At 60.4% G+C, this 16,894-nt stretch overlaps 2 protein-coding genes across 5 annotated transcripts in view; one reads left to right on the top strand and one right to left on the bottom strand.

Moving 5' to 3' along the window:
• Positions 1-1,373, bottom strand: part of PRPSAP1 (phosphoribosyl pyrophosphate synthetase associated protein 1) — a 28,462-nt gene extending 27,089 nt beyond the window's left edge. Inside the window, exons 1-2 of one of the 4 annotated variants that reach the window (XM_066565554.1) lie at positions 1,242-1,373; positions 465-576 (exon numbers count right to left, since the gene is read on the bottom strand). In XM_066565554.1, coding sequence (XP_066421651.1) covers positions 465-547 — 83 coding nt within the window. In that variant the 5' untranslated portion in view covers positions 548-576; positions 1,242-1,373. Of the gene's footprint in view, positions 1-464; positions 676-715; positions 841-1,081; positions 1,147-1,241 lie in introns of those variants that run through there. The other 3 variants (XM_066565556.1, XM_066565555.1, XM_066565553.1) reach the window with 3 other exon arrangements.
• Positions 1,374-8,523: 7,150 nt separating this feature from the next.
• On the top strand, positions 8,524-15,586 carry SPHK1 (sphingosine kinase 1). Its single transcript, XM_066565606.1, has 5 exons — positions 8,524-8,941; positions 13,013-13,162; positions 13,472-13,566; positions 13,792-13,907; positions 14,381-15,586. The coding sequence occupies exons 1-5, from the start codon at positions 8,524-8,526 to the stop codon at positions 15,153-15,155; spliced, it is 1,554 nt and encodes a 517-aa protein (XP_066421703.1). The 3' UTR covers positions 15,156-15,586.
• The last annotated feature ends 1,308 nt before the right edge of the window (positions 15,587-16,894 follow it).

Raw genomic sequence — 16,894 nt, 5'->3', positions numbered from 1 at the left:
CAGGCTGCCCAGCTCTCCCAGATCCGCTCTGGTCAGTGCAAGGTGCTGTACCGATGTGCACATGGACACTCCCCTTGCCCCAGGCACCGAAGCTGTTGGGAAAACAAGGTCAGGAGTCGGAGAAAGTTTTGAGCATCTCCCAAACCTGCTGAAAACGCTTTTCTGAGGTTTGTCCAGCCAAGTTTCACCTCCTCCCTCCCCAAAAGTAACAGCTTTTGCTGCAGCCCAGCCTCTCCAGCAGTGAAATGGACGTCAAAGAGGCAGAAAGCGGCGGGTCCATTTCCATCGCTGGCTCAGGCAGAGCTGGTGAAGATTCCCAGTGCAAAATCTCCACAAAGGTGTTCGCAGGAGACGCCTTGGGAAGGCGGGGGGATGCCAGAAGCTTCTCCAGCCGCTCAGGAGGGCTCCTGCCCGCGCAGGGGAGCGATGGGGGAGAAAGAAACTTGAAAGAGAAGGCAACTTACTCCGTGATCTTCTTCGCCAGCTCGGTGGAGGCTGCGGTGGAGTTGGCCGAGAAGACCCGGTAGCCACTTCTGGCCGCGTTCATCGCTAAAGAGTCATGCAACCCCCGGGGAGCTCGAAAGTGAGAAAAAACAGATTTATAAGGCAACAACAGCTTCCGTGGCATCCTTTTCTTTCCTCTCCGCCGCGATCACCGCCCCTTAAGGGGTGGGGAGGAGGAGGGGGAAGAGGAGGGTGGAGACCCTTCCGCTACCTATGGACTTCTTGGTCCATTCCTGCGGCAAAGTATGAACGCGAGGATGGAAATTATGATTAATACAATAAAATATAGCAGCGGCTGCCTCAGGGAGTAGAAGGATAGACAGGCAACTGGTAACCCCACCCCATGCCCACCCAGTGGCCCCTCATGCAACAGGGGAGGGATGACCCCAAAATGAGGGCGGGAGCAAGGCGGAGAGGGGCTGCCTTGGCTGGAGAAGGTGCGGGTGAGCTGAGGGAGAAAGCCTGGGGGGTTCTTTGTGATGCAGCAGGGCTGGACCGAGGTCTCCGTGGCGGGGTAGAAAGTCCCTGTGAAGGGGGAGGTCTCTGGGGGGGGACGGTCCCATCCCGCTCCCCTCACCCAGCCGAGCACGTCCCGCCACCCGGCCAGAGCGCCGCTCCCTCCGCCGCCATCTTCTCGGTGGGAAAAGCCCGCCCCCGCCGCCATCTTAGGTGAGGGCACCGCCGCCGCTCTCCCCGTCACGGCGTCCCCTCACCGCCTGTCCCAACTGCGCCGGTACCTCGGGAGGACAGCGGCAGAAACGTCCCTCCTCGGGGGATAAGTACACTTCCCGCTGCCTGAGGGCGGCTCGCAGCGCGGCTGCCTCCCGCTTGTGCCCGGCGGTGAGAGGCACGGGGTGTAGGCGGTGGCTGAAGTGCCCGTGCCGAAGATGGCGGCGGGGGAAACGGAAGCGCGGCGGCGGCGCTCGGGCCCCGCTCTGTGGCGGGGGCGGCGGGAGGATCCGCCCGGCCCGCGGCTCCCGCACCTCTCGCACCTCCTGCCCGAGGGAACGCTCCGTGCCCGGCGCTCCGCTGTCCGCTCTGGAATCCTCACGGGTACAGGCACTCAATGGCTTAGTTAAATAGGAAAGGTCAGCTCCAGCCCATCTGGCAGAGCGCTGGGCTGACCTTTCCATGCACTAAGAGTGTGCTTATATATAACATCTATAAAACCTATAAATGAAATATATTAACGCGTATATTATAAATAATATACACTTTTATAGGTAAAATACATAGCGCATATAAAATATTAAATATATAATATAATATATAGTGTGCATATCACATATAATATGCATAATATACATTATATTATATATGAAATACTATATAAATGTGTATAATTAGTAATTATGTATAAAATATATACTATATGCTATATATGTTATATGCATGGAATACATGCATATATATATAAGGAGGAGGTAAACCTTGGCTGAACAAATACATATATTATATATATAAAAATATATATATTTATATATATATATGTAGATATTTACACTTTGTTTAAAAAAATTGAATATATGTACAATATGCATCTCAGCCTTGGCAGTTGGAAAATGACAGGAGGTGACAACACTGTCAGGATCCATCCCCTGTGGTCAGGATGGATCAGAGCACCCCACAGTGCAGCAGAAATGAGGGTACATGACAGAAATTAAGTGTTGCAGGGAAGGCAAACTGCATTAATTTAATTACCAACATCACCCCACATCAGTTGGTTCACCCTGGAATGAGAGGTTTTTCCTGGCAGTTCTCTAAGTTGCCTGTGTCCTCTCAGCTGGGAGTGAGGGAGGAGGAGGAGGCCTGGTGGGCTTCGTTCAGGACATGGGTGAGGTTCCCCTCCATGACCCAGTGGCTTTGCAGCTGCTCTGGTGTGTGACAGCCAAGGTGCCTCCAACAGTGAGTCCCTGTCACATCCTCAGCTGCACAGCACTGCCATCAGCCCCCTTAGCTGACACTTCATTAAAGGTTGTCTCTCAGACATCCTCAATGCAAGTGAGACAGAATTGTCCATGTCCCCTCTGTATGCCAGCACTGCCCAAGGACTGGGATGGAGAGTTCTGTCTCCCTCCACCACACCTGGTGACATCTTGCCTGTCCCTGCAGTTCGACCCCCACATGTCCCTCCTGCTGTTGCCTCCTGCAGGTCCTGAATTCGTGCCTTGTCAGAGCAGGGGCTATTCCAGCTCAACTCCCACATTCCAGCTCATTCCCCCAAGGCAAGGCAAGAGCTGACAGCATCAGCTGCCCGAGTTCACTCTGAGGAGGCAGCACAGCCAGGTGTGGAATTCTGATCAGCCCTCCAGGCTGGCATCACCCTGGGATGAACCCACAACATCCATGAGCCAGAGAGCCCAGACACCCCTCCTGGGCACCCCAACCCCAGGCTGAGAGCAGTCACAGCACCCATGGTACAGGCAGTCACTCCTCACAGGTTGCTGTCTTTGTCCTTCAAAAAATTTAATGGGAGCCAGACTTTTTGTGACATAGGAAGCTGGCTGCTTCCTGAGGCCCCTCCTGCACCCACCAGAGAAATGGCAGTTCCTAGGGGAGCCAAGGAAATCTTGCTGCAGGGGGGGCATGCCCAAAGGGTGGGGCGGGAATTGTGCCACTGCAGGAGGCATGGCACTTCCCTCTGCAGAGCACTCAGCCCTCCTCTATAAAGCCCTTCTCTGCCTGGAATCAGGCATGTGGAGAAGGAAGGACTCTTTATCCTCTCCCAGCTGGCTCCTCGCTCAGCACAGCAGCCCAGGGATGGTGCTGTGGCATCTGAGTGCCCTCAGCCTCTGCTTTGCCCTCTGGGTCCCCCAGCACCCTCCTCCTGTCACCATTCCTGCTGTCCTGTGAGGTGCTCAGAGCCATCCCAGCCATAGGGAATGGATCTCATCGCCATTGTCACTTCCCTGGCCCTTTTCCCACCTGCTGAGGCTGAGATGCAGCAAGTTTGTAGGTTCTGCTGCAGGGCAGACAAGGTGTGCACACCTTGGAGGGGCTGGGTGTCCCAAACCCCCCGCCCCGTTCTGTGCTCCTGAGATTCCCCCTCAGTGAATCATCGGCTCTCATGGCTCTCATTCCTGTGGGGACAGGCCAAAGCTTTGAGAGGGTGGCCCTGTGAGTCCTACTGGGATCGTTGTTGAAGCTGCAGGGTTGGGATCAGCCCTGGCAAGGGTGGCAGGCAGAGATCATGGTGTTATCACTGCCACAAGCAGCCTTCCTCCTGGAAAGGGGAGCAACTCTGATTTCTCTGCGGGCTGAAGGTCGCGCTCAGTTTTACAGCCACGCAAAGGAGAAGAAAGGAGCAATTTTGTTTACTTAGGGAGTCATTAATATCCCAGCTGCTGGCATGTACCGAGGCAGCAGGAACCTCCCCCACAGAGCAGCAGAGAGTGAGGCTGTGCAGCCCTTTATTATTCCATTATCAGGCAGGCAGGATTAGGAGGGCGGGTCAGGGAACAGTGCCGGCTTTGAGCAGGTTTAGCTCCTTTCCAAAGGCTTATCCCGGCTCAGTCTCACTCTCTGGACTCGACTCACTTATTCTCTACGTGGAGGGGTTTGAGTAGTGCTGGGGAGAGAGTGGCCATGGGGTCATGGAGCTTTAAGGGCCCAGCAGGCAAAATCTGGGAGGTTCCTTTAGCAGGGACTCATGTTATATGTTGAATTTTGGAGACCAGGGAGGGCAGTTTCTCAGCTCCGCCAGCTCCTGCATTGCTCCCCAGGGAAAACCAAGCCTCGGTGCTGCTTTGGGGCACTTCTGTTCTCGGAACAACGCGGTGCTGGGGCGGGACAGCCATTCCAGGCAGCTTCCTGCAGAGCTGGACGAGGTTTTGCTCTTTATTCTTACCCAAGTTTCTCCCTGGAGCCCGGGTGGGGTGGCCGGAGGTACCGATCCCAGCCCGGCAAGGGAGGAGGAGCCGTGGGAACCGAGGCAGCAAATCCCTTTCTTCTTCCAGGCCAGAAACGGGGTCTGTGATGGGATGTTTTTGTCCCCTGTAAGTAATTCCACTCTGGGAGTGCTGCCTGCCGGCATCGAGCATCGCAGCAGGGATCAGCCCTGGATCGGGATCGAGCCTCCCAGCCTAGCCCCAGCCAGGTGGTTCTCATTGCAGCCTCTGACTCACCTCCCAAAAATTCCTGCGCTCACATCATCGCAGGAAACCGCTACCGGGAAGTGGTAAAACCCCTGGACGGCCTGAAATTCGGCTTCCCCCAGCGAAGGGGGAGATCAAACGGCAGCCTTTGGCCTCAGTCCCTCTGACGCCAGGGCTTGTCATCGGGGGGGACGTCTCGGCCAGCGAGTGGTGGGTGTGTGGTTCCTCCAGACTCAGCAGCTTTTTGCCTGGCGTTTGGGAGTGTTTTCCCTGAGGAGGCCTGAGCTCAGAAATATTTTTAAGCCAATTATCAGCTGGGAGGAATGAGCTCAGCTCGTCGGCATTGTTCAGGGCCTCCCGGTGAGCCCTGCAGTCCCGGGCTGTGCCTGCTGCTGCGGGAAGCTCACTGGAGGGTCAGTGTAGGGGAGCAGCCCCCAACAAGTTGCAGAGCCTGGCTATGATTTAGGAGCTGCCACAAAAAGCCTGAGCTCCTTGGAGGCTGAGAGAAGATGGATTTTGGGGAAAACCTGCCCCCCCTGGGTCATGGGGGCAGGTAGAAGGTGCAGCCACTTTCCCGAGTTCTGCAGCAGAGCCCAGCCCTGTGTCCTAGCTCAGGTGGGATGTGTTCCCAGTCACTCTCCTCCACGAGATATCTCTGTTAGCTCTGTCCCCTCCTGCTCTTGCTGGTCCCCCGTGTCAGCCCCAACCCCACCGCTGAGCGGGGCTGATCCGCAGTCGCGGGGCTGGGTCTGCACGGAAATGGCTCCATCTCTGCGCCGGCCGCTCCCGCAGGAGCTGCCTGGAAAGTTCCCACTGCTGCAGTCGGTGCCTGTCCCCCTGCCAAGCCTGCAGCCCCGCCAGCCCCGATGCAGCGCCAGCCGCGCTATTTCTGGCTCCACCTTGAGACGTGTACCTTCATCAGTGGGAACGATGCTAAAAGAGATGGATTCGGGAGGAGTGCCTTCCCCTCCCGTTCCCGTCCCCCGGTGGCTGCCGGCGGACGCGGCAGAGCGGGCAGGGATGTGGAGGAGCTCTGTGCCTCCAAGGGAAACGCTGCAGTTCATCTCGCAGCAGAGGCTCGTCCTCTGCACGCCTCGTCCGGGGCTGTGATGTGGCAGTGGGGCCCCGAAATCCGGGCCTGCGTGGGAAGCCCCGAGGCTCTGTGCTTTTCTTTCCCCAGGGTAACTCCCAGTGCAGATCAACTCCTCCAGCAGCTGGGGGCAGGAGCAGGAGAAGCCCCTGCCCGGAGGGAGCTGAGGGAGGTTGGTAAATTTAACCCTTGGCTTCTTGCACAACTCAAGACAAACCTTATCTGGTGTTTCTGCCTCAGTTTCCCCACACTCAGGGCACCCATCATCTTGCCCAGGAAACCCAGGCTTCAAATGTACAAACGTTCTCCACCAAATGATGTCTGCAGAGTCTGGGATCCCCCAGGGCTCCTGCCGGGACAGGAGCTGGAGGGATGTTTGCTCTTGAAGGGAGACTGGTGTCATGGCTGGACTGGACCCTCTGCTCCATGGGCGAGTTCCCTTTGCAGTGAGGAGGGAAGTGGGGGGATTCTCCAGGAGCTGTCCCCCATCACACCAGCTCTGTGCCACATCCCCACGTCCTATCCTGGCACTTCCCTCCCACCCACACGGCCCGAGCAGCACCACGCAGGCGGGAATGGAGCCGATCAGGACAAACCCGACCGGCAGTCGCCTGCCCACAGCCTGGGAGCTGCTGAGCACCCTTCAGGCTGCCCTTGGGGTCGAGGGGCCTCGGTAAGGCTCTCCTAATTAAGATAGCCCCAAACGAGTGGTTATCAGCATGGGGAAGGAAGTGATCCCACTTCCACCTTGGACATCACATCTGGAGGCAAACCAGCGGTGTCCGTGTGGGACCGGGTTGGATCAGCCTGTGGCTGTGGAGAGCAAAGGGACCTGCCTGGGGCTGGTGGTGGCCACAGCGCTGGTCATGGTAGGGAGTGGGCATCCAAGGGTGGTACAGCACCAGGTCAGTCTTCTGGGAAGTCCCCACAGACCAGAACTGAGATGGAAAAGCCCTGTCTGTGTCAGCTTGCCGTCACAGAGGCCGGGCCTGTGCCAGTCCCATTCCCCATCTGAGACAAACCTGGCTGCAGCCCCCAGCCCTTGGCATCCCCACCGTGCACAGCCCTTCCCCAGCCCTTCCTGCACCCACCTCCAGCCCTGACACCGTGCGATGAAGCCACTCTCAGCTCCTTTCTCCATGAGCAGGGAGGATGGCCAGCAGAGCCTGGACGGGCATTCCACTCCTATTTAAAGCACAGGCTGGCAGGACAAAGGGGGATCCCTGCAGCCCCAGGGCACGGGGCCTTGGACGGATGTAACATGGTGAGGACAGAGCCCAAAGCAGCCTCATCGTCCCATGGCACCTGCCAGGAGCAATGGGACAGCTGCTCTCACATCCTCCCAACACGACTCATGCCTTCCTGAACGGAAATTGGGAGCGGGTTAGTCACCAAGAAGGGTGAGGGGCAGGTCAGGACGGTGCACTCCCCGGCATCCAGCCATTTCCTCCCATGACACCTTGCTGAGGAACCTCGGAGCTGTTTACAAACGCTGGACTGTGTCATGGCAGCAGCGGGGAAGCGGCTGAGCCCGAATCTCACCCAGAATCAGCTGCGACTGCTGCAGTTCCCAAGCCAAAAGCATCAGGGCTGGGAGCAGGTTTGGCCCCTCAGAGCATCCCTTTGTGCCCACAGCGCCCAGGGAAGTCTTTCTGGAAAGCACAATGCTCCAAATCACAGCATCTTGGCTCTCCTCATAGGTCTGCTAAGGGAAAACAAGACTCAACCATGTTTTCTGCCCAGTTGGTGATCCTGTGTCCTCCCTGCAATTTCTTGGCCAGTTCCAGAAGGTTTCAGCAGGGACAGAGGGCTCACTGCTAATTAAACTGCCCTAAGTGTGAGGAGTGATGCCTCCCTGAGGTGTGAGCTCAAGGTTAGGACAGAATTACATCCATGGGGAATTGGTTGGCAAAAAAAAAAAAAAGTCCTTGTTGGGCTGGGCCAGACCCCTTGGAGCCCAGCAGTCCCTTGGGAGGGTGAGGTCAGTCCTGTTGCCAGCAAAAACTGCTGTCAGTGATTTTTGCCAGCTGCCGTGAACACAAAGCAACTCCCAGCCTTGCTGGCACCCTCCAGACAAGTCCCCTGGGCTCTGTCCCCAGAGCTCTGTGCCCCAAGGTGGGGTTCACAGCACAACCCACCTCCCTCCATGGGGCTTCACGCCCATGGCAACCTCGAATCCCGAGGGATACCTGATGGCGAGCCACCGGTAATGGGTGGGACATCACCCCTCTCCGTCCTCCTCCCCCGCCGTCTGCCCACTGTCCTCACCCCTCACCGTGCCTCGATTTCTCCAGGCCCCCGCCTCACTCCTTTCGTGCTTGGAGAGATGCAGAAATGATATTAAAATTCTGTTCAGTCCGAGGTGGGGGCTCCGGGCACACCTGCCAGCGCCCATGCGTGCCTTGCTGGGAATGATGTGCAGGAGCTGGGGCGGGGGTGGCTGCCGGGTGCTCTGCCTCCCCTCTGCCGGCAGCGCCGTGGGTCTGTTCTTTGCACCCACGCCAGACACCCACCCCAGCAGCGCAGAACCACCCGCGGCAAACCCACGGCGTCCCTTTGCCCCCGCCCGTCTGCAGAGCCGGTTCCCCCGCGGAGCACTGCCCGGAGCGCGGGGCGGCGCTTGGGGAAACTGAGGCAGCTGGCGGGGGGTGTGGGGGGTACCGGACCAGCCCCGGGACGGGCCCCCCTCGGCGGGGGAAGAGGTGGCTGGGGGGGTGGGTGGGTTAAATTTTTATGAATGGGGCCGCCCCGCCTGCCATCGCCGGGCGTCAGCAGCGAGCGGCGGCGGGCGGCGCTCCCCGGTGCCTCCCGCTCCGCTCCGCGCCCGCTCCGCCGATGGCCGCCGGCCGCCGCGCTCCCCCGGAGCCCGGCGGGGGCCCGGTGCTACTTCAAGGCATCTTCGGCGCGGGGCCGGCCCCCGGTGCCGCCGCCTGCTCGCTGTCCCTGACGGCCCGGGAGCTGCAGGTGCGGCGCGCCGGCGGCTGCTCGGGCGGCTCGGCCGGTCCCGACGCCGCGCTCCGCCTGGCCGACTGCGTGGGCTCGGCCGCTTTCCCCGCGGCCGCGGCCGCCGCCTGCTTCTCGCTGGTGTGTTACCCGCTGCGGGGGCCGCGCTGGGGGCCGCCCTCCCGCCAGCGCCTGGAGCGGACCTTCCGCGTCTCCCGGGGTCCCGACGCCGAGGGCAACCTGCGCATCGCCCAGGCCTGGAGCCGCCGCATCCGCGAGCTCGCCGTGCCCGCCGTGCCCGCGCAGGACGGTGAGTGCCGAGCCCCCCCCGCGCCCCCCGGCACCGCTGCCCGCGGGGCTCGATCCGCCGGGGCCTGGCGGGGGTCGGAGTCGCGGCCGGGGTCGCTCCGCCGCCGGGCCCCACGCGGGATGGCTGTGGCCGAGCCGCGGGCGCTGCGCGGTGTCGCGTTCCGGGGACACGGGGGGGACACAGACCGGGTGTGACCCGCGCCACCGCGGGGTCACTCGGACACCCCCTCCCCCCACTTTCGCCGAGTCTGGGGGGACAGAGACATCTCTGCTCTCAGCCCCACGCAGGGCTTGGTTGTTTCGCTTTCCTTTTACCTTTAATTTGAAGGGGCAGCAGGGACGTGGCCACACTATGGGGGCCCTTTGCACCCCCCATCCCCATTGCTCCCGTTTGATAACTCCAAAGCTCCAAAGGGCAGCATGATCCAAGGAAAAAAAGTAATCATTGCTGACGCAGGCAGGACGGGAGCCAGGCACTGTCCCCAGCAGGTCCCATCCATCACTTGGGATTTGGGGACAGGCAGATCCCCCCAGGACCCCCGCGGTCCAGCGGGATCTCAGGGCAGCCTGGCGGGGGCTGTGTTTCTGATCCTGCTCCCCTCGGGAGCTGGCAGTGTCTGGAAGGGGAGGGTCCTGCTCGGGGGCCGCATCCCCCAGCTCCCGCAGGCAGGGCAGGGTGTGCTGGCAGATAGTTGAACATCTGAGCAGAGATTCAATTATATGCACTACTTCATTTATTTGGCTGTCCAGTCGCTCTGATCAGACTTGGAAATTAAGAGGCATGCGGTTAGAGGGATCCTGTCAAATCACATTTAGCCCAGCTGTTCCTTGCTTGGATTTTAAAATGCAGCTCTTTTTTTTATATGACCTGCAGCTACAAAACAACTTTCTGTCTCTCTTCCTAAGGAATTACAAAAAAATCCAGTGGAATGGGGTGAGGGCAGAACCAGTTCCCCAGCTCTATTTCCAGCCTGAACTCAGCAGCTGGAAGTCTCCAAGCGCTTTCCAACCCTCGCCCTGTGAGCAGGCGGTGCGAGGGTGCTGGGGCAGGAGCAGCTCATTGCACGCAGGGCCCTCAGGCCAGTGGGGGGAAGGAGGATGGGAGAAGGCAGTGCAGAATTTTGCAGTCACTTTCCTCGCTGAAGGCCATCAGGATTTGCAATCCTCCTCCCTCAGTTTGGGACAGAGCTAAAAATGCCCCTCGTCCACACCCAGTGCTTGCACGTGCCGGCAGAGAGGCCTGTGCGGGACTGATAAGGCCGTGCTGGGAAGCTGCGGGTGAGTCCGTGCAGAGAGTCCTGTCACCCTGTCCCCATGGGGAGGGGACCTGGAGAGCCACCAGCGATCCCAGCGTGGTGCTGTCGCAGGGGTGAAGGGATGATTCCCCCTCCTCGTTTCATCCCAAGGGATAAACAGAAAGTTCCTCAGCAGCTGCTAACCCCAAAGCTGGGGCTGCCTGCAGTGTGTCCCAAACTGCAGCTATCCAGGAGGGAACAAACTGCCCCCAGGCTTGTGTCCCAACAGGGAAATCCAGATTAGGAAGCTCAGCCCCAGCCTTATTCCACCTGGCATGGCTGCTCCTTGTGCTGAGAGTTTCCAGAAGGATGCAGGGATGCAGTGGAGTGGCTTGGGCTGCAGACAGCAGAGCTGTGGCAGTGTGGTCCCGGCCTGAGCACAGCCAGGGCACATCACACGGGAGGATGTGGGCAGAGGGAGTGGAGCAGAGTTTGTGGCAGCAGCTGGAGCCCCTTCCTCCTGCTGACTCAGATTCTGCTCCACTCAGCATTTGAGGCTGAAAGCGACCACACTGTGCTGGGAAGTGGAATCTTGCTGGGATGCCAGGGACTGGCCGGTGTTGTGCAACAGGAAGGGTTGGATGGGTCAGGATGCTGCTGAAATCTGTCTCCCTGTGCATCACCATTGCTGGGCTCCAGCTCTGATCCAGCACCCTCCAGTTCCACCACCGGGCTGAGCCTGGTGCTGCTGGTGTCACCAGTCCCACACTGGGATCACTATTCACAGCCTGGTACCAACAATCTGTCCCCTGGGAGGCAGTCATGGCATCCCTCTGTGCCCTGAGCAGGGTTTGTTTTCCCCCTCCAGCCAAGGAGCTGATCCTTGGGGTCCCAGCCTTTCCCTGCTGCCCAGAGGAGGCACTCACAGGTCCAGGGCAGCACTCACAGGTCCAGGCAGGATTTTTAGGCAAGACTCAGCTGCAGATCCATGTTTGTGTGAGAAACAATGTGCTTGGTTAGCACTGCAGGGTTGAAAACTGCATTTAGGCTTTTGAAGTGTCTTTGCCTTTTGCTTTTCAATATCCAGGACTCGCGGGAGGAAAGAGAGAGAAAGCCCCCCAGAGAGAAAGCAGCTGGGCTTGGGTTCAAAGCCTGTGTGGGCCTTGTCTGCATTTGCTTTCAGGGGATTTAGTGCCTGTGGGGACCAGGGAAGCTCCAAAGGGCTCTGAGCAGGGTCAGCCCAGCCCTGGGCTGCTTTTTGTTATCCCTGACCCAGACTGGAGTGGCCTCTGCTCTGGGTGCTTCACTGCTTTCCCCGAGGGCAGCTGCTCCCTTTGTGTCTGGAACCCCCTGATAAGGGGCTGGGGAGGGGGGTGGGGGGGAGCCACTGGCCCTGGGCAGCAGTGGGGAGAACCAGCTTGGAGCCAGTGCCTGGAGCCAGCACCCAGGGCCAGCCTGGAGCCAATGCCCAGAGCTGGAACCCAGGGCCAGCCTGGAGCCAATGCCCAGAGCCAGGCTCAGCCCTGGGGCTCTCACAGGCAGATCTTTGTTGTGGATTTGGTGACAGGTCCCAAGCAGCTGGCAAGGGGCTCAGGAGGTGCCCTGGAGGGTGATAGCACTGCTGGGTGATCCATGGGGCCAGGAAATAATCCTGGTGGTGATGAAGTCAGCAGAGCTCTGTGTGCTCCCAGGGCTGGGATGGGCATGGAGATGGGATGCTCCAGTCCCACCTCCCTCCAGGCAGCTTGTGGAGCTCATGGCCATAGCTGGTGTGGTGCTGGATGTCACCCAGGGGAGGTGACACATGTGGTGTCATCCATGGCCCCATGCTCACCTTTCCCCACCACTGTCCCCACTGTGGGTGCTGAGAGGATTTAGCTGTAAAACCCCAGCTCGTGTGTTCAAACAGCTCAAATCACTGCACGTGTGCAGATGAGGTGGGGCACCCCCAGTGCCAGGAGGGCTGAGAGGGGATTCCCAGCCCAGGATGGTGCTGGGAAAGGCCTCTGCTCTCCTGACTCAGCAGCTCTTCCTGCTGAGTCAGCAGGCGCAGCCTCGAGCTGGGTCTGTGTGCTGGGGTGGGCACCCACCCCCCCGGGCCCAGGGGGCACAGAGCTGGTGGGGACATCCCCAACAACCCCAAATCTGGCTCCTCACTGCAGAGCCAGGGATCTCCAGAGGCACGGGGAGACCCTGAGGCTGCTGCCCTTCCTCACTTGAGGGCTTGGGGTGCCCAGCAGCACCCGGGGTTCCTGCCCTCCTCCTCCTCCCCTGCCTCCCTCACAGGGCAGCTCAGTGGCCTCCCCCTGTCCCCCTGCATGGGGACCACTGGGCCTGGGGAAGGAGAGACTGGAAACAACTGGGGAGCAGAGGGATGGGACCCCTGCCAGGCTTGTAATTACAGCCTGGCCGAGGCCCTCGCAGGCGAAACCTGAGCCCCGTGGGGAGCAGGGAGAGGAGCGTCCGTCTGCCAGCACAACTGTCTGTCCTGGCCCCGCTCCATCTGGGTGGATGCGGGGAACTGGGACCTGGAGTTCTCATCCCCCCACTCTGGTATGGCTGGAGTGCTGCAGGGTGTGAACATCTCTGCTGATTCTGGGGGAGCTCAAATGAGTCCCTGCAGGCCCCTGTGTCCTGCCTGTGCTGCCTCCCCAGCATTCCCAGCAGGGACCCTCCATCCCTGCTCGCCCCCGTGCCCTCTGGGTAGGGATGCTTGTGAGGATGGGGGAGGGCCAGTTCCCCTTCCCCTTTTGGTTTTGGCAAATGCTGCCCTGGCTGGCAAAGCCCTCCCAGGGCAGGGCCATGGCCCAGCAGCCTGAGCCCCCTGTCCCCCCCAGGTGACAGCTATGGGGTGCTGCCCCGGCCCTGCCACGCGCTGGTGCTGCTGAATCCACAGAGCGGCTCCGGCCGAGCCCTTGATGACTTCCAGGCCGTGGTGCAGCCCATGCTGGCTGAGGCTGACATTGCCACCACTGTCTTTGTCACCGGTGAGTCCATGAGCAGCTCTTCCTCCTCCTCCTCCTCCTCCCTTCCCTGGGATCCTGCCTGGGCCCTGCCACATGGGGACAGGTTCCTCCAAGGGCCTCTGACTCTGCATCAGCACTGCTCTGGGTCCTGCAGAGGAGCAGTGACTGCCTTGCCTCCTGCATCCCTGGCTGGGGTCACTGTCTGGGGTTGGGGTCACCATCTGGGGCTGGGGTCACCCTCTGGGGCTGGGGTCACTGTGTGGGGGGTGGCAGCAGGAAGGGCAGAGGGATGGAGGGTGATGCTCTAAATCTCTCCACTCTCCCCAACAGAAAGAGCCCACCATGCCCATGAGAAGGTGCGAGATGAGGACCTGTCGCAGTGGGACACCTTGGTGGTCATGTCTGGGGATGGGCTGCTCTTCGAGGTGAGGGCACCTGGGGCTGGGCACAGCTGGGGTGCCTGGGGCAGGAGCCAAGCTCTGAGTCACAAAGTCAGGCTGGGAATGGCAAAGGAGAGATGGCACCAGGCTTGGAGCAAAGCAGCCATCACCCCTGTCCTGCCCTGGGCAGGGGCACCGTGGGCTCTGCTCCCCCCGGGCTGGCAGGGGTTGCTGGGTTCCTTGGGTACCACGGGTCCTTCATCCCCACAGGTGGTGAACGGGCTGATGGAGCGTCCAGACTGGAGGGAGGCCATGAAGAAGCCGCTGTGCATCCTGCCAGGAGGCTCTGGGAACGCCTTGGCTGCCTCTATCAACTACTATGCAGGGTGAGTCCCAGCCCCGCGGCACCCACTGCCCCCTGCGGGAAGAGAAAGGCTGTGTGGGGCTGCAGCCCAGGGAAGGGTGCTGGGATGCCCAGGGCTGCCCGGCAGGGTCCTCACTCCCCACAGGCTGGTGCAGCACTGCCCCAGCTGTGAGCAAGGGATTAATCCCTGTGTATCCTACTCCCCCCACTCCCTTTCTCTGGGCTCAGGGACTGTAAAGCTTTAACCCAAAGGACCCACCCAGGCACAGCCAATCCCAAGGTGTGGGGGACCAGCATTGCCCTGGCTCGGTTCCCTCTTTCAGGAATTTATCCCTCCCAACCCCAGCAAAACGACTCCCAGCAGCTGTCCCTGAGGGACAGTGTCACCCAGCAGGGACATGTCCCAGCCATGGCACAAGGGTGAGGTTTGCAGGTGGATGCTGGGGCAGCAGGAGAGTTCCTGAGCTCCAAACTCACCCTCTCCATCCCTCACAGCTACGACCACGTTGCCAAGAAAAAACTGCTGACAAACTGCACCTTCATCCTGTGCAAGGGGCTGTACACGCAGATGGACCTGGTGTCGCTGAGCACGGCCTCGGGCAAACGCTTCTTCTCCTTCCTGGGCTTTGGCTGGGGCTTCATCTCGGACGTGGACATCGACAGCGAGAAGTACCGCTGGCTGGGCAGCGCCCGCTTCACCCTGGGCACGCTGCAGTGCCTGGCCAAGCTCAGGGTGTACCAGGGCCGCCTGTCCTACCTGCCCATGGCCGCGGAGCAGAGCAGCTCCCCGGCCCCCCGGGACGCCCCCGCGCCCGTCACCAACGGCCACATCCCGCAGCCGGCGGGGACGGGAGCGCCCGGCTCGCTGCCCCCCGACTCGCTGCTGGCGCCGCTGGGCCAGCCCGTGCCGGCGCACTGGACCGTGGTCCCCGAGGAGGAGTTTGTCCTGGTCTACGCCATCTACCAGTCCCACCTGGGCACCAACCTGCTGATGGCACCGGCGGCGCGGCTGCACGACGGCTGCATCCACCTTTTCTACATGAAGGCCGGCATCAGCCGCGTGACGCTGCTCAAGCTCTTCCTGGCCATGTCCAGGGGGACCCACCTGGACTTGAACTGTCCCCACCTGTCCTACGTCCCCGTCCGCGCATTCCGCCTCGAGCCGCGGGTGGCCGCGGGCGTCATGACAGTGGATGGGGAGGCGCTGGCCTGCGAGCCCGTGCAGGGCCAGGTCCATGCCCGCCTCTGCCGCGTCCTCAGCGGCTCCTGAGCTCCCCGTTCGCCCTCCCTGCAGCGCTGAGCTGCCGGCACGGCCCGGCGCGAGGGTGGCAGAGCCTTCCTCCCACTCAGGAACCCCCTCCTTCCATAGCAATAGGTCTTGGGGGGGCGTGGGGCTCATCCCCTCGCTTTTCCCCACGCTTAGCTTTACCCCCTCGGGACGGCCACCAGTGCTGTTCCAAAAATGAGCCACAAGCCCCATCAGGTACTCGGTGCCGGCGAGACGCCAGCGTGTTTTATCCTGGTACGAGGTCCCGGCCCCCAGGCGGCTGCGCCGGCACAGCCCCGTCCCCTCCCCGGCTCGGACGCACACGGTGGCATTGCTGTGTCCCCACCCCGGAGCCAGTGCCACTCCCCAGGGAGGGTCAGGACCAATAGATCTAATACAATAAACCGACTTTTTAAAGAATGTTTCTACCCAAAGCTTCCTGTAGAAGCGGAGTTTATTCTTGTGAGAAATGCAAAATAAATATCTAGCGTTTGCAAAAAAAAAAAAAAAAAAAAAAAAAAAAAAAAAAAAATCCTTCCTGGGTTTTGAATCGGAGCTCACGGCCGCTCTCAGGGGTTGGGCTCAACCGCGGCACAGGGACCGCAGGACAGGTTTAGCTCAGCACCGCAGCCTTTGCTCCCTGACATCCTGACAGGAGCAGCACAGAGCGAGGGCCCCGGAGGTGTTCCCATGGGAGATGCTGAGGATGCAGGACAGGGCAGTGCTGCCACCACCCACCCCCATCTCTGGGGTGCAGCGATGCCTCCCTGCTCAGCCTCATGCTGGGGCTGATCGTATCCAGGGAGCTCAGCCCTGCAGTGACACTTGGGGACATGCTGGGGAAAGTTCGGTGCCTCTGAGTGACAGCAGGGCAGGACTCATGGAAGAGGTTCAAGGAGGGGTCTTTTGGCTTTCTGCCTGCAGCAGGGGCCTTTTGGGGGACCCTCACATCCTTTGTTCTGGCTGCCCGGGGCCAGCTGGAGCCCTGCTACAGGTCCCTGCCGTGGGGCTTGCCTCGGGGGGATTACTCAACCTCTTTGATATAAAATTGCAGTAATTAAACCTCATTTTCAGCGCTCAAGTACAAAGCAGAAGAGTAAACAGTGGTGGCTGTTTGCATTTATTCAACTGCAAACTATGCAATTAGGATGGCAGATCCGGGAAAGAAGAGCACGATTGTCTTCCCCCCATGGCCTCACTTGCTCATGGAGAGAAGCCCTGTTCCTGAGCCAGCAGGGCAGGCGGCAGCTGGGAACCACCTCCCAAAATGAAGTTATTTCCCGCGTGGCATCGGGCCAGGTGTAGAAACAGGCTGAGCAATAACTCTCTAACCCTGCTGCGCTGCTGGAGGCAGAGCCCATGGCAGGGGGTGCGCTCAGAGCTCTCGCTGTCTCTGTCACCGCGCACGGAGCAGCGGAGCGGAGCCGTTCAGGCTCACAGCCCCTGAAAGGCTCCCCGCAGGCTCCTCCCGGGATCCCGTGCGCCTCTCAGCAGCAGGTTGGCCAGGATCGCCCTCGCCCTCCCTTTCCCGGGTTTCACTTTGCAGCTCTGCCATCACCCATCTGCTTCCAAAACCTGCTCCTGGTGGAGAGCCCCCGCCCTCCTCCCGCACAGCCCCTCGCTCCCGGACCGAGGGAGGGAGCAGAGGGTGCTGAGAACAACCCAGCACCCCGGGACACTGCCCGGGTCGGGCACTGGCAACTCGAGTGAATCCTGCAGGGAGGGCCCCCAGGGGCACAAAA

This window comes from Molothrus aeneus, chromosome 25 (assembly GCF_037042795.1).
Source record: "Molothrus aeneus isolate 106 chromosome 25, BPBGC_Maene_1.0, whole genome shotgun sequence".
Lineage (NCBI taxonomy): Eukaryota > Metazoa > Chordata > Aves > Passeriformes > Icteridae > Molothrus > Molothrus aeneus.
The sequence above is the reverse complement of the archived record's forward strand: the minus strand, read 5'-3'. Positions and strand labels throughout refer to the sequence as shown.